The following is a 13,288-nucleotide window of genomic DNA, read 5'->3' as shown; positions in this document are numbered from 1 at the left end:
TCTCAAGTCGATGGTTGAACATGCTTGCAACCTGACGCTTGAAATTCTCCTTCTCACTACCAACTACAAAGTTCGATAACCCACTCGCCCATTGACTCCTGCACCATAACCTCCGTAGCCCATGCCCATCCCTCCGCCAAAGCCACCGAGCCCTCCGAGTCCTCCTCCGTACCGGCTGTACCCTCCCATTCCTCCATACCCTCCATACCCTCCAAACTGACTCATCCCACCCATTCCTCCATAACCTCCATAGCCACCCATCCCCATCCCTCCCAGCTGACTCATCCCTCCCATCCCTCCATAGCCTCCATAACCACCCATGCCCCCAAACTGGCTCATTCCTCCCATCCCTCCATAGCCTCCATACCCACCCATCCCCATCCCTCCCATCCCTCCATATCCCCCAAACCCACCCATAGACCTTCTCCCTCCAAATCCCCCCACACTCCCACGCCCCAGATTCGACCCCGGCGCCCCATGCGCAGAAGCGTGGTTCATCCACGCATTAATACTATGTCCTTGCGCAGGGGTATTATGCAGATGTTGGTAGATACCTCCTCCTCCCATGGTGCCCCTCCCACCGCCGAATGCAGGGCGTGGTCGCTGCCCGAATGAGAAGCTGGCGTGGATGCGGCCGTGGAGGGCGGGGTGGCGGTTGAAGTGGGCGCCGAGGCGGAGGCGCATTTGTTTGGTGGGAGGGTTTATCGGGGATTTATGGGGCTTTTGCGTGGTGAGGAAGGGTTTGGATTTGGACTTTGGGACTTAGGTTTTATGGTTGACGGGGGTGTAATATTGTGTATGGACTTGTGTGTAGATGTTGATGTTTGGTGATATTACTTGGGAGGATGGTAGAGACAGCGGTAATGAATGAGAAGGAGCTAGATTTGTAATGGAGATATTTATGTCTGGTTATGGTTCTAAATGTACAGTGGCTAACTTAGGAGGCTACACACACAGTTTACATTGCGATAGAAGGAGAGTGACTGATATGAGAGGGGGGAAGGTGATTAATGATAGCGCGGACGCACAGACATGGGCGGAATTAAGCGAGTAAAGTAAACAAAACCAGTCAGCTTCGAGGGAGAGTGTGGCAGGGACAAAGCTTGGTCATAGTGATCAATACAATCACTACAGTGATTGCTGTTTCAGGTTTGATAGTGATTGATTCGTCTTTTTGGCGTCTCTGAGAGATCCGGTTGAAGTTAGAGAGGAGATATGTGAGGAAAGAATCTGAAGTCAGTTTATAGACAAAGTCATGGGCGATATTGAGTTAATTTAAGAGTCCCTTACTTAACGAAACAGCATAGACTGTATGCCCAATATTGTCGACTATTAGAAGCATAATGAACGGTATTCACGTTTCTGTCTGGTTGACTTAATCTAGCTAATCACAGGGAGGGAGGATCGTCACGTGAGTGGTGGCGCAGCCATCTCCAACATTTCTCCTTCAAGTGCAGAGAAACGCTCCAGCTGCTACTTATATGCTTCGTTATCATCATGACGACAACTCATTAATATTAAGGTTGTCACATAGTTCCTTTGGCCAGATGGTCATCCTCGTACACCGGATTTTATCTTGACTACAGCTTTCGGTGCTCCTGCGAGTGATTGACCAATTGCAGATTGCAGGACATTTCCTCTTTGCTGCCGTGAGCACTCCCAGACTCCGTTGACTTCTCCGAGGCTTTTCCTTCCCCCTCCATCTTTGCCAAGTTATCAGCTTCTGCTTTCTTGATGATATTAGTCCAGCCCATTCCGAAAGCGAATAGCAACCCAAAAGCAGCGGACGCAGCTCCAAGGTACATCTTGCGCTCAATGGCCTTGCTGTAGGCCAAGATAACAGCTTTTTGCGTCGTTTCAGGCTGCACTTGTTTGACGCCCAATGCACCCAGATTGATGATTAATTCGGGTTCGACTTCGGGGGCGAGGACATGAAGGTAGTGTCTCAATGCGCTAGTAAACACATTTTTATCCAGAGACAAGAATAATGCCCCGCCGAGGTATTGTGCAAAAACCACAAGGGCGTTGACAACCGAAATTTCTTCCTTCGAAGCGTGATTCTGGACAGCAATAATCGGGGTCTGGAATCCAAGGCCTCGCCCAGCGCTCATGATGATTTGGAACCCAATCCAAACTCCGATGCTTGTATTAGGATTGAACATTGAACAGAGTCCAGTGCCAATGGCTGCTAGAATCGAACCAGAAATGGCCCAAGGTGTGTAATATCCAAGTTTCTCCGCTGACGAAGCAATTAGCGCCAAATACTTGTTTGAGACAGGAACTGCAACTTACTTAGTCCACCAGCAACAATGCTGAATATTGAAGTGGCAATGATAGAAGGTAGAAGATCTATACCACTCATCGTTGGTGACGCATTGCGTACCGTCTGGAAATACAACGGCAGGTAGAAAATCGCTGTTAGGGCTGAACCAATGAAGAATAGCATGTACAAGCAACTACTCCAAATGACACGCCTGCGTATGATGTGAAGAGGTATCATGGCCTCAGCACCGACGTGATGTTCCCACACGACAAAGACGATGAGTGTAGCACCGAAGCCAACGAAGAGTCCAATGATTGTGGCGCTGCTCCAAGCATACTTTGTTCCACCCCATTCGAGCGCGAAGATGAGCATCATGGTTGCTGGCGCGAAGATAAAGAATCCGACCAAGTCTAGAGTGAGTAGTCGTTGGATGATCGTTTTCTCGTGGCGGCGGTTTTCTTCTCCCCTGGGAAATGGATGATGGTAAGGAGGAAGGCTGTTAGGCCACCGGAAGGGATGTTAATGTAAAAGCCTGGGGGTTTTCATTTAGCGGTTTTCTTTTTTTCGCAACATGCAAAAGGGAGGAGTATCGTCAAGACTCACACCATCTCCAAGAAGCGAACTCAGTCAAAAGGCCCCCCAGGAGAGGGCCCGACAGAATTCCTAAGAGGGAAAGCCCGATGATGATTCCGAGTAGTCCTACAAGACGATCCATTAGCTCGACCCCGAGATATGTGACCAGTGATGACTAACGAGGTTGTTTTTCGATTGGCGCAATCCCATGAATGATACCGTAAGCTCCGTTGAGAAGACCAGAGCCCCCGATGCCGGCTACGGCTCGCCCGATTATCAACATTTCGGCAGATTGGGCGGCGCCAGAAAGAGCGGAACCGAGTTCGAAAATGAAGAAGAACGTCAAGAAACTTTTCTATAATAGCAATCAGTTAGCTCATAGGCCTCGGAAGAGTGATTGTGAGAAATAATCGTACCTTGATATTGAATTCACCGTATATTTTCCCCGATAGCGGTTGAAGTGCACAGTTCGTGAGAAGATAGGATGTTCCGTACCATCCAACATCGTCCAGCTGCCAGAAATGTTAGTAACATTCTAAAATTATGTCTTCATTTCAAACGTCTGATCTGGCAGCCTGCTGAAGACTTTCAAGAAGCAGACATCAAAACATGCGTAGCAGAGTTCCAGCGTGGCTGCCATGCTGCTGAAGTGAAGGCACAGGATTGGCATTTTCATATATCCAGAGAGAAGATGTCAACATCTCCAAGGAGATGCAATTGGAAAAGATGCAGGTAGGTCTTACCGATCCGAAGTCAGTGGTGATTTGGGGTATGGCCTGGATGTATCAGAAGACATTAGTATTTCTCAACTAAAATTGAAAAAGGCAGTTGAGAACAGACTGTAGAAATAATGGACTCATCCAGCATGAGCAGAAAGCCTGCGAACGTCAAGCATGCGACAAGCACCCATAATTTGTAGCCCTCCAAATATCCATCTTCAGGTTTCTTCTCTTCGGTCTCGATGGGCGTCGAGATCCCCCCCTCGTCGACCGTTTCGCGTGCCTTTTCTTCGGAAGAAATCATCTCTGTCGATCGAATTGGTTGATTTACTGATGCAGCGAAGTCTGCGTAGCTGTATTATAAACTTACTTTTGAGTCAACATATTAAAGGCAGGCGGATGACTTTCACTCCGTTCGTGCCACTGACCAACAGGATCGGAGTCGGAGGAGCCGGGGCTTGTTGTCCCAGACCTCCGTACCAGCGCCCGTAAATGCCAAGGTAGCAACAACACGGAATGAGACGATTTCATGCATAAGCTAAGGTCCGTGTGGCATGCATTCCTATCTTGAGACTACCACAACTGCCTAGAGAGGGCACATTCGGGGAAATCTCACCGAGCCAGCCATCCTCCTGCCAAGCTACCCGTTCGCTCCTACCTCAGCCAAAAGTGTTTTTTGAATGCCTAATGCAGTAATTTCATTTCCTTGGTAGGCCATTAATGATTGAGGTTGTTTCAAAAGGCAAGTCCTCACATCTGCGTAGGATTACCAATAATGGGAGCATGCAGCCTCCGAAGAGGGTGTCGTTGTCGATGGATGAGTGGAAGTACATGTGCTCGACGCAGCGAACTAGATGCTGCATGTTCAATACTTCTTTGAATTCATCCACTGTGGGCAATTGAGCTTTTCCGCTGAGTGCGTATATGGATGGGAATTCAGGTGGTGGCAGGTTGGCCTGGCTGGCTTTTAGGACGAGTGCTGTTGCGCGGACCTGGGGTTTGGTTTAGTGCTTTCTACGTCCTGGAATTTGGGGATGACTTACGGCCATCAATGCGATATCAAAGGATCTGATATTGGATGTGATGCCTAACCTCCATACAATTACTGAGGAGTTGGTCTGCCAGACCGAGTGGAGTTTCTTGCATGATGCAGCGAGTGCCAGGACTAATGAAATGTCATCGCATGCTGAAAATATTTGAGTAGTGACCTCAACCGGGAGGTTGATCAATTCTCGCATGGTGGATGGTTAGAGATAGAGAACTTGAAGGGGATTCAGATAAATATTAATAGACGGAGATGTCAGGCTCCAGTCCCCTCTTAGGTAGGGTGGATGCTGGCGCTTCTTTGGGATTTAACCGATGTGCGATTGAGGCGAAGCCGAGGCACTACCTGGACATCTTTCAGGCGACTTCACAGTATTTTAGTAGTTGATTTTTAATAGTTTTATATCGTATTGGGTTGCCTATCATGAGAGTCATTAAATGTAGCTGGATTGGAAGGAAAACGTGACTTGAAGTGAATGGGGGTGGGGGTTGGGGGTAATGGGGGTCTTACATGACGAGAGATTGGCGGGGTGTTTTTGGTGCCGGGAGATCTTCAAATTAGAGAAATGTGGCGTCCAAGACGCCCGGACTTCTCATGGAACAATCGTACCCTCTTCCCCATCTTATCTTCAGGGAAAGCCAGCTGTCAAAAAGACCAATGAACACGATCGCGTGACTGCGCCTCTAGGGTACCTTTATGTGGAGAGAGAAAATGCAGATAGCGGGGTTTGAAAGGAGAATTCCGAGATCATCTTCGGCGGAGGTGATGATAATGGACGGGAAGTCCTATTCGAGCTTGGACGTGAATCCACCTTTTCCCGTAGTAAAGTCACAGGGCAGACATTCTTCTTTTGAATTGACTAACAACACTCCTGTAGACACGGTGAGCCTCAGTCGACTATTCACAACGATACTCATTACTCCTCCTTTGCCTTTGCCCGACCGATACACTTGAAACTTATGACACGCTCCGCGTCACCCACTCTCCACTGCCTAATGATTCTATCCCGATCTTTCTACTTTCATTCAACAAGCGATGCCTCAAGTCTTCTTTGGGATCTGGTCCTTCACGCATCACTATCCCACGATTTTGCCCTCCTCGAAACTGGACAGCCGAAGTTGTTGCTGTCGCAGTATTTATCTTCAACGACTTGTCGGTTCGCCGACCTGGAATTTCAGCATCGCCGGATCCTTCTACCTCTCCTTCTCCTTCCCCCTCTTTTCTTTCTCCATCCGCAAACGCCGCTGACACCAACCCCTCCACCCCCAATCCACTCATCACCGCCGTCACACGCGGCGAGTCCTTGACGACCGCCCAGACAGCCAGCACCGCTCCCAACAACGCAAAAAGCATATTCAGAGCCACGAGTGCGAGCAGAGGGCCCCGAGCGACACGAGTGACGAGCGAACTGACGACGAACCTCTCAGCGATGTTTGGCCTTGCCGAATGCACGGAGGCGAGAATAGAAAGCGCCTCCTGACTGTACGACCGCGACCAAGCTCGTGCGAGTTTGGCTGCGGTAGGCTCAGCAATTGCGATATCGATGCCTTGCGCGACGTGAGACAGTGAGCCCGCGGCGCCCATGACGCTGTTGAAGTACCAGGCTAAGGTGCCGTTGGCGGGGGTGGCGGCGTCGATGGTCACGACGCTGTTGTTGAAGAATGTGTATGCCACGTTGACGGTGAGCACTTCGCAGCCGAGAACGAAGGCCAGGCCGCCGTGTACTGGAAGGGTGATATCCGGGTCGTTCTCTAGAATGTTGACATTGGTGCCGAATGCGGCACGGGCTGCGATGCCCATGTAGAAGGGATTAATGGTGATGGGGCCGGTGGCTGGGTAAGTGTCATCTAAACTGTAATTCGTATAGGGTTGGCTGAAGTTGGCGTCCTGGAATGTGGCGCCAAAGAGGAAGTTTCCAGTTGAGTAGTCGCTCCAGAGTGTTGAGGTTGTGTTTACCTGGGGGATTTGGAGGTCCCCGAAGAAGATGTCGCTACAGTTGAACGGAGTGCTGGCGCCATAGGGGGCCTTGAGGCTGCATTGTTGACTTACGGGCGTACAGCTCGTGGCAACACCGACTGTACTTGCCTGGTAGCTCAAATTGTTCGGAACAGAGGTAAGGGGCGGTCCAAGAAGCAACAGATCGGTCGGCTTGCCCGCCACCTCGTAGATGCTGCTGAAGATCTGGTGAGAGGTGGATATATTGTTGAGAGTTGCCGAAACTTCAGAAGCGTCATAAAAGCCTTCTCCAGTCGCTGCAACATTGTATGTGCACGGCGCACTCGGAACTGCTCGGATTATCGAAGGGTCTCCCGTACAAATTCCAACCAATCCTTGACTGAAGGAGGAGAGGGAGCCCGAGTTTTCAAAAGTCCGAATGTATGGAACACTCTGATTGAAGTTAGCTACGTATAACAATTCCATTGCACCAGCTTCAGGATGTTCCATACCTCCGTCGTGAAGTGAAGAACCGCGTCGATAGCAAAGATCGCGAAGCTGTTGTGCCATGTCGTGAGTTTACATGATTCTAGACGTAGCGAGACTTTTCAAGGCAACTTACGCAATCATCTGTCCGATCAGAAGGATCAGGAACATAGTGCCAACCATCGGCACCGTTTTAGGCGTAGAACGACCGCTGAAAGAATACTTGATGAATTTCCAGCCCTCTGACATACTTGCCCACGACAGACCGATCAGCATAGAAAACTATAGATTCATGAGCAAAAGACCCCGCAGCAGCAAGTCCACGTATCATGTCATATACCTGATATTGAGTTGGCAAGCTCGACTTTTTGTTCTTAAAAGAACGTTCCACCAGCTTTGCTGTCACGGGGAAGAGCCATAGTGCCGTTGCGAGGCTTACTGCCCGCGGTGCGAGACTATTGCTCCACGACGAAATGAAGATCAATTTAGTAGCGGGGAAGTCGACGAGGTAGTATCCTCCTGGGAGGTCTTTCGAGCGCCCGCTAATCAGATTTGGTAGCGAAAAGTCTGATGCCTGATTGTCGACGAGGTTGCGAAATACAAGATACAGCAGGACAACTGAGAAGGCGACGAATGGTACGAAGATAGCGGTACCAAGAATCATAATGCTGCCTGTGCTCCTGGAGCCTTTCGCCTTAGCATTTGTGGACTGATGCCCTGCTAGACCAGTGGTCGAGAGTTTCTCCTCGGAAGGAGGATCGGAAGGCGGTGCAGTCGCTTGATAAGAGGGCGATGTGTGTATAGCCATCCTTTGACTGTTGGTTGTAATTGGATTTGGATGCAAGTGGTAGAGACAAAGAGAGAAATAATGAACAGTGCAATCAATGTCGAGATTTTGTTGACCTCATAGTCTTGAGACCGCACGTCAACTCTCTTTCGGGGTTCGGATGTCATATAGTCTCTTACTGCAGCTGAGGTTTGCCGACCATACCATACTTTGACATGGGAGGTTATCCCGTTCTCTCCAGGCGCTTCAGAAGCTGCATTAATCCCATTCCCCCGCAACCGAGACATTGGCTGCTAAACCCTAAACAAGCATTTGATGCTTGAAAATTGGTGAGAGGATCCGCCACCCTCGTGTCGTGGATCAGGCTTCATTCTGGGCTCTTCAGAATCCAGCCACGTTCGGTCGGTTGCGAAAGCTGAGTGCGGCAAGGGATGTGAGATGGTACCGTGGGTTGGGGTAACCTGAGTTACAGTACAGGAACTTTATGTCAGTCAAGCTTTTCCAAGAAGCGGTTGCTGGTCGCTTACAGCAATATCAGTAACTAGTATCAATTTTTGCGGGGCCAGCCCTCGCGATTTTCTGGCCCTCACCTAACTCTGGAAAACGCCTCGAATTATTACACCTCAACAACACCTCTATATTAGAAGCTATAAACGCGGACTTAGTAATAACCTGTTCAATTTTATTTCTCTTAAAGCATTTTGTATGTAGTATTTTATTTATAAAGTTAGAAGAGGGGGTCGAAAACACAGGATTTGAGGCTCTGCTTACTAAGCCTTCAGCTTCAAACTGCTAAGACTTCTTGAGAAATCTCGATTTTAGTAGATCGATGATTTCTTAATATATAACACGCTGCACCCTATAGAAAATAGATATAATTACAAGATTAATATTAACCTTTATAAATATCTAATTTTCAAGTAATCTTAAGTTGCCTCAGGGAAGTTGGAGGTGGGTCGGAAAGGCAGATTCCACACTTTTTGTGAGGGTCGCTTAGAATCCAGATTAATACTAGTTACTGATATTGCTGTAAGCTGTTGCAGCTGAAAACATTGGCTGCTCTAGACCTGGCTGGTGCCAAGCCACCCACTAAGGCAGTCAGTCGACTGACACACCTCGAAACGAAGGATGAGATGGTGCTTCCCTATGGCCCAGGAGAAAGACGATCCGATGCTGTACCTGGATATTCGTCTTTGACCATTCTCATTCTCATTCACATTCTCGTGGAGCAAATAACGCTTCAGACCTAGTGGCATATATATGCCGAAGGGTGAGTTCACAGAGCGAGCGTGGGTTGGAGCTGCTACTTGTAATATATCGTGCAAGAGACAAGATACACTGGGCGCGGCGCTGTGCATCTGTATTTTCTAACAGCACAATCTGGACCTCCTCACTCTTTGGCTAATATATTCTGATCTAATCCAATCTATCTACAATATAGACACGAATATCAACAATGTTGACAAATATCCCTGGGACATCACGTTCCCCTGATAATAACATGTCTTTCTAATGAAGCCCCATATCCAAATTATCCCACCTCTAATACCACCAACTGTCCCACTAATCTCACGAATCCTGACGTCGCCGCTTGTTTCCAGAAGACTCATCTCTGTTTGCGCGGCGGAGCTCACATTCCTCTCTCATCAACTGGCCAATATCATCCTATACACTTTAAGCACCATTCAGGACGTAGTAGAAGAGCTTTTGAACATACCTCTTCCACTGGACGCTTGCGTCGCTGCGGACCCGGATGGAACGCACTTCGATGCGCATCGTAGTAGTCTGTGATCCTATCTATATGCCGAGCATTTGCACAGTCTCTAGCATATTGTCGCAGACCCCCAAGGGCAGCATCTCTAATGGTGATGATAGCAGAATTGTCGTGGCTATGACTGGAGCTAATATCGACGGTGACGACGACTTCACCTCCAGGTTGGCGACGCTCGTAGTAGAGAAGCAGCCCTGGGAAGTTGTTCCGGAACTGATTAAAGTAACTTCCTTTAGGGCCGCATATTGACGGATAGGCCCCACTCAAGAGCTCAACGCTTTGAGGGGTTGGATCTTGAGAGAGCTGATGGCTAGTAGTATATGGCTGATGTGCTCTGTCTCGAGAGTCGTTACTCGGCTGTAAAGTTGCTGATTGATTTGTTGCTGATAATTGCTGCTTAGACGAACGGGGTCGCCATATAAGTCTATCCGATCCTGAAGATTCCAGTGCAGATTCGACGCGTGAATCGCGTCGTAATGATGCACCAACTGGAAGGGGCCCACTGGCTGATGGAGTACGTGCTGATGATATAGATGCACCACTCGGACGAGGTCGATTTGCTAATGATCTTGCTGAGAACGAACGTGGACCTTTTGGAGGCGGTCGAGGTGCTGATGGAGGAGGGGTATAAGTTTCCCTAGCTGATGTCCCTGATCGAGCCCAGGAGGCTGATGAGTTTCGCGCTGATAGTGAAGAGCGACCAGCTGGAGTATGCCAAGTCGCTGATGGAGTGTGTGCTGATAGGGAAGATGAACCGTTTTCAAGACGTGGTGTTTCTGCTGCTGATGAAGGCCCAGAAGCCTCACGAGGTGATATCTCCGACCGAGGCCGGAAAGCTAAATCGGTCTTTGCTGATGGTGCAGATGGACGAGGAGGAGGTGGTCGATTTACTGCTGATGATAATAATGGTGAAGGCCTAGAAGTCTCTCCTTCCAATTCCGATCGAGCCAGAGTGGCTAATGGAGCTTCGTACCCCGCAAGTCGAAGCAACAGTTCCTCATCATCAGTCCCTAATAACGGTTAGCAAGGTGCTGTCGGCTTCAAAGCCTACCACAGTGAACTTACAGAAGTTCCGGAATGTCCTAATCTCCGCAAGCCACTCCTTCATGCTGGGATCTGCTAATGGGTATTCGTCCTCGATTGTGATGAGGTGCTGCAAATGCGCTGACCGGATGTCGAGCTTGCTGATGGAGGTGGCTACTAGGGATTAGTGATATATTCACGAATGACTAGACAGCTCTAAGATAGACAGTTCTGGTACACTGCAAAATTCGATGATCTCGGAGGAGAGAAGGTGAAGTCAAAAGATAACAAGTGGCAATGTCACAAACCTGCTAATCTTTGTGGATTTGTGGCTGGGATGGTACCAGCCCTGGAGAGAATCCAGCCTAATTGAGACGTGTATGTGAATGGCATGTTGAGATAATGTTCAAAATCTCTTGAGTTTCTTGGTGTATGTTGTAGAAAGGAGGGAAGGGTTCTGTTGTGAAGTTTCTTGTGTCGTGGTTGCGCTAAACTCGCGCTAGTTCAGATTAGGCTCAATATCAATAACCTCAAAAAACACTTCTGAGCTCCAAACAGAAAATATGGACCGATTTCAGGCACCAAACACCGACGAACATGGTTATACATTTTCTTAGTCTTCGGTAGAAGTTTCACAGCTGTCATTGGGGATGACAAGTGAGGGAAAAGCAGTATGGCCGTCATGTACACGAGTCGGTGGTTTCATTCTCAATTCCATGCTGCATGTCTAGAATCTACGAAGAATATCCTCAATCAAGACCACCTGTGTAATTAATCTTCGTCATCTCAATTAACCCAGCAGTAACACCATCAACGCGAACCCAACCTGTGCATGACACAATAACATCGCCAAAGTCCATGCCAAGAATCTCCCCTCACTCAAAAATATTCACACTCTTCCCAACAATCTTACGCTCAAATGTATCAGAAACAACAACCTGCTTATACGTCTCCTTGATGACGGGCGTAGCAGCCATGGTGTTTGTGACTAGACCAAGAGTAGTTGGGGTTACATACGCAGCTGCAGCTTCGCGATCTTCTTCCACAGCTTGAGCAGGGAAGTTGGCCCATGCCTTGAGAGCTGCTGCCTTCTTTGCATCCTGCTCGATATTTGTCATTTTTGTCAAAGTCCATGGGATGTTTGTTGCTGGAGGTGAGGTGTGAAATGGCTCTGGGTCGCGGAACTCGATCCATCCAGTGCCTTGTGGGGGTGGCTGGAGGATTGAAGCGCGTCTGCTGCCTCGTCGACGAGACTGAGCAGTATGGGCCTCTTCAGAAATGGAGGAGGAGAAGACTCTTCCATGGCCAACAACATATTTGCCCTCGTCAATGCCATCTAACTGACCATACGAGGCTTTCGCCACGTCCTGTGATTTTTGCTGGCGTGACTTGCCTGGCAGGTCATCGGTATTAGCAGACTTCTTGATAGTGACGTGGGAATCATAGGCGTTAGATAATTGATATTGACTGGACTTAGAGCTCTTGATGTAGGGGAGCAAACCGGATCTCATGTCGGCATAGCGGACCGAATTGTGTTTCTTGGTCTCTCTACGGCGATTTGCTGGTCCTTCGGGTCTCGCAGCAGTCTTGTGAACAGAGTCCTCTTCATGCAAGAATGTACCGAGGGACATGGGCTTAGACTTGTTGAATGTGACTCTCTTCGTAGCATTGGCGAGTTCACCGTTAATCACTGTTGATATATCCTCGTGATGCCGAGCTTGTCCATTCTTCTTGTCATCGATGATGTCTTCCTTTTTAGACTCTGCGGTGGATGAACTCGATGATTTGATATCCGACTTTGGCGATGTGTCGGAGGTAGATAGTTGGTCAACCATAGGCTGGATGTAGGCAGTCTTGGAAACATCCCATTCGACATCGACATCGCACCTCCTGTATCCGAGTCTGAACTTGAGTCATAATTTTGAAATACCTCAATACCGATCGCACGCGACTGCTTGATCTTTACTTCGTCGTTCGGGTCGACAATATCCGAGGCTGGCGAAATCTTCTCAGTTGTCGCGCTCTGGTTGCTAACATTGTCCAAGCCAGAGCCAATGTCAACAAATGAGAATATAACTCCAGGGAAGGGATCATCCGCTGTCCATCGTCAGTATGTTCTCGCGTAGATAGGCAGAATGCACTTACAGTAAGTATACCACAAGTTGATCTCCTCGTTTTGGAGCCACTTCACGTCGACGGCTTCACCTTTACCCTGGGCGATGGAGACCCGTCGAACAGCTCTATATGCCCCTCCGTGGCGTACTTTGTTGGCAGCAGATTTTGAGAGCCCCTCAGTGATCATTCTGTCGATCTCTGCCAGGCAGGACTGGTAAGGCTCAGGTTCGGTCTTTCCTTGCCACTCAGCAGACTTATCTGCGGAGTGGTCTTCGGCAGATCCTCCGGCTGAGGAGAGATCCCATGACGGGGCGCGCATCATTTTTCCCATGCTTGCTTGAGGCTTCATAGTTGCCGTAGAGAGAGAAATTGTGGAGGTGGAGTTGAAATTGGAGAAGGAGACGAGGGAAGAGGGAGACATCGCTGCCGGTTGCCTGGGTTGGCTCGGCTACCATATTCACTTCTTTTTGACCTTCAACCCTTGTACCGAGAATGATTCATCGTAGGAGCCTGATACCTGGCCAAAAACAATATACGTCAATGTACTAAGCTCTATATCGGTTCCTGTTCA

General features: G+C 48.8%; 7 protein-coding genes across 8 annotated transcripts; all 7 read right to left on the bottom strand.

The window, feature by feature from the left end:
• Positions 1 to 63: 63 nt before the first annotated feature.
• ONS95_012846 (uncharacterized protein) lies at positions 64 to 684 on the bottom strand (the record flags this gene model as incomplete). Its single annotated transcript, XM_058506464.1, has 1 exon — positions 64 to 684. The coding sequence occupies one exon, from the start codon at positions 682 to 684 to the stop codon at positions 64 to 66; it is 621 nt and encodes a 206-aa protein (XP_058357192.1).
• An 896-nt stretch (positions 685 to 1,580) lies between these two features.
• ONS95_012845 (uncharacterized protein) lies at positions 1,581 to 2,638 on the bottom strand (the record flags this gene model as incomplete). Its single annotated transcript, XM_058506463.1, has 2 exons — positions 1,581 to 2,239; positions 2,293 to 2,638. 2 exons carry the CDS (start codon positions 2,636 to 2,638, stop codon positions 1,581 to 1,583), a joined length of 1,005 nt encoding a protein of 334 aa, XP_058357191.1.
• A 35-nt stretch (positions 2,639 to 2,673) lies between these two features.
• Positions 2,674 to 3,859, bottom strand: ONS95_012844 (uncharacterized protein; the record flags this gene model as incomplete). Its single annotated transcript, XM_058506462.1, has 6 exons — positions 2,674 to 2,795; positions 2,867 to 2,962; positions 3,017 to 3,191; positions 3,253 to 3,348; positions 3,580 to 3,612; positions 3,677 to 3,859. The coding sequence occupies 6 exons, from the start codon at positions 3,857 to 3,859 to the stop codon at positions 2,674 to 2,676; spliced, it is 705 nt and encodes a 234-aa protein (XP_058357190.1).
• A 394-nt stretch (positions 3,860 to 4,253) lies between these two features.
• ONS95_012843 (uncharacterized protein) lies at positions 4,254 to 4,793 on the bottom strand (the record flags this gene model as incomplete). The annotated part of the gene is made up of 2 exons (XM_058506461.1): positions 4,254 to 4,547; positions 4,599 to 4,793. 2 exons carry the CDS (start codon positions 4,791 to 4,793, stop codon positions 4,254 to 4,256), a joined length of 489 nt encoding a protein of 162 aa, XP_058357189.1.
• A 382-nt stretch (positions 4,794 to 5,175) lies between these two features.
• Positions 5,176 to 8,299, bottom strand: ONS95_012842 (uncharacterized protein). Of its 2 annotated transcripts, XM_058506460.1 has the most exons (5): positions 7,988 to 8,299; positions 7,362 to 7,932; positions 7,158 to 7,303; positions 7,048 to 7,093; positions 5,176 to 6,988 (listed from the first exon to the last, which is right to left on the bottom strand). In XM_058506460.1, the coding sequence occupies exons 2-5, from the start codon at positions 7,827 to 7,829 to the stop codon at positions 5,558 to 5,560; spliced, it is 2,091 nt and encodes a 696-aa protein (XP_058357188.1). In that variant the 5' UTR covers positions 7,830 to 7,932; positions 7,988 to 8,299; the 3' UTR covers positions 5,176 to 5,557. The 2 variants fall into 2 exon arrangements, with proteins under 2 accessions (XP_058357188.1, XP_058357187.1); XM_058506459.1 differs by having other exon boundaries at positions 7,158 to 8,299.
• Positions 8,300 to 9,377: 1,078 nt separating this feature from the next.
• Positions 9,378 to 10,995, bottom strand: ONS95_012841 (uncharacterized protein; the record flags this gene model as incomplete). The annotated part of the gene is made up of 4 exons (XM_058506458.1): positions 9,378 to 9,473; positions 9,526 to 10,589; positions 10,645 to 10,776; positions 10,911 to 10,995. 4 exons carry the CDS (start codon positions 10,993 to 10,995, stop codon positions 9,378 to 9,380), a joined length of 1,377 nt encoding a protein of 458 aa, XP_058357186.1.
• A 376-nt stretch (positions 10,996 to 11,371) lies between these two features.
• ONS95_012840 (uncharacterized protein) lies at positions 11,372 to 13,138 on the bottom strand (the record flags this gene model as incomplete). Its single annotated transcript, XM_058506457.1, has 3 exons — positions 11,372 to 12,509; positions 12,569 to 12,699; positions 12,748 to 13,138. 3 exons carry the CDS (start codon positions 13,136 to 13,138, stop codon positions 11,478 to 11,480), a joined length of 1,554 nt encoding a protein of 517 aa, XP_058357185.1. The 3' UTR covers positions 11,372 to 11,477.
• Between the last annotated feature and the right edge of the window lie 150 nt (positions 13,139 to 13,288).

This window comes from Cadophora gregata (genome assembly GCF_030347475.1).
Source record: "Cadophora gregata isolate MNR1 chromosome Unknown scaffold_7, whole genome shotgun sequence".
NCBI lineage: Eukaryota > Fungi > Ascomycota > Leotiomycetes > Helotiales > Ploettnerulaceae > Cadophora > Cadophora gregata.
Note: the sequence above shows the minus strand (reverse complement) of the source record. Positions and strands in the feature narration are given on the sequence as shown.

Excerpts from the sequence above, each read along its gene's own strand:
- ONS95_012842 (XM_058506460.1), bottom strand. The coding sequence starts at position 7,829 with ATGGCTATACACACATCGCCCTCTTATCAAGCGACTGCACCGCCTTCC. Across the intron at positions 7,094-7,157 it reads CTGATCGGACAGATGATTGC|CTTCGCGATCTTTGCTATCG; the intron begins GTAAGTTGCCTT and ends ATGGCACAACAG. Across the intron at positions 6,989-7,047 it reads TTCTTCACTTCACGACGGAG|AGTGTTCCATACATTCGGAC; the intron begins GTATGGAACATC and ends AACTTCAATCAG.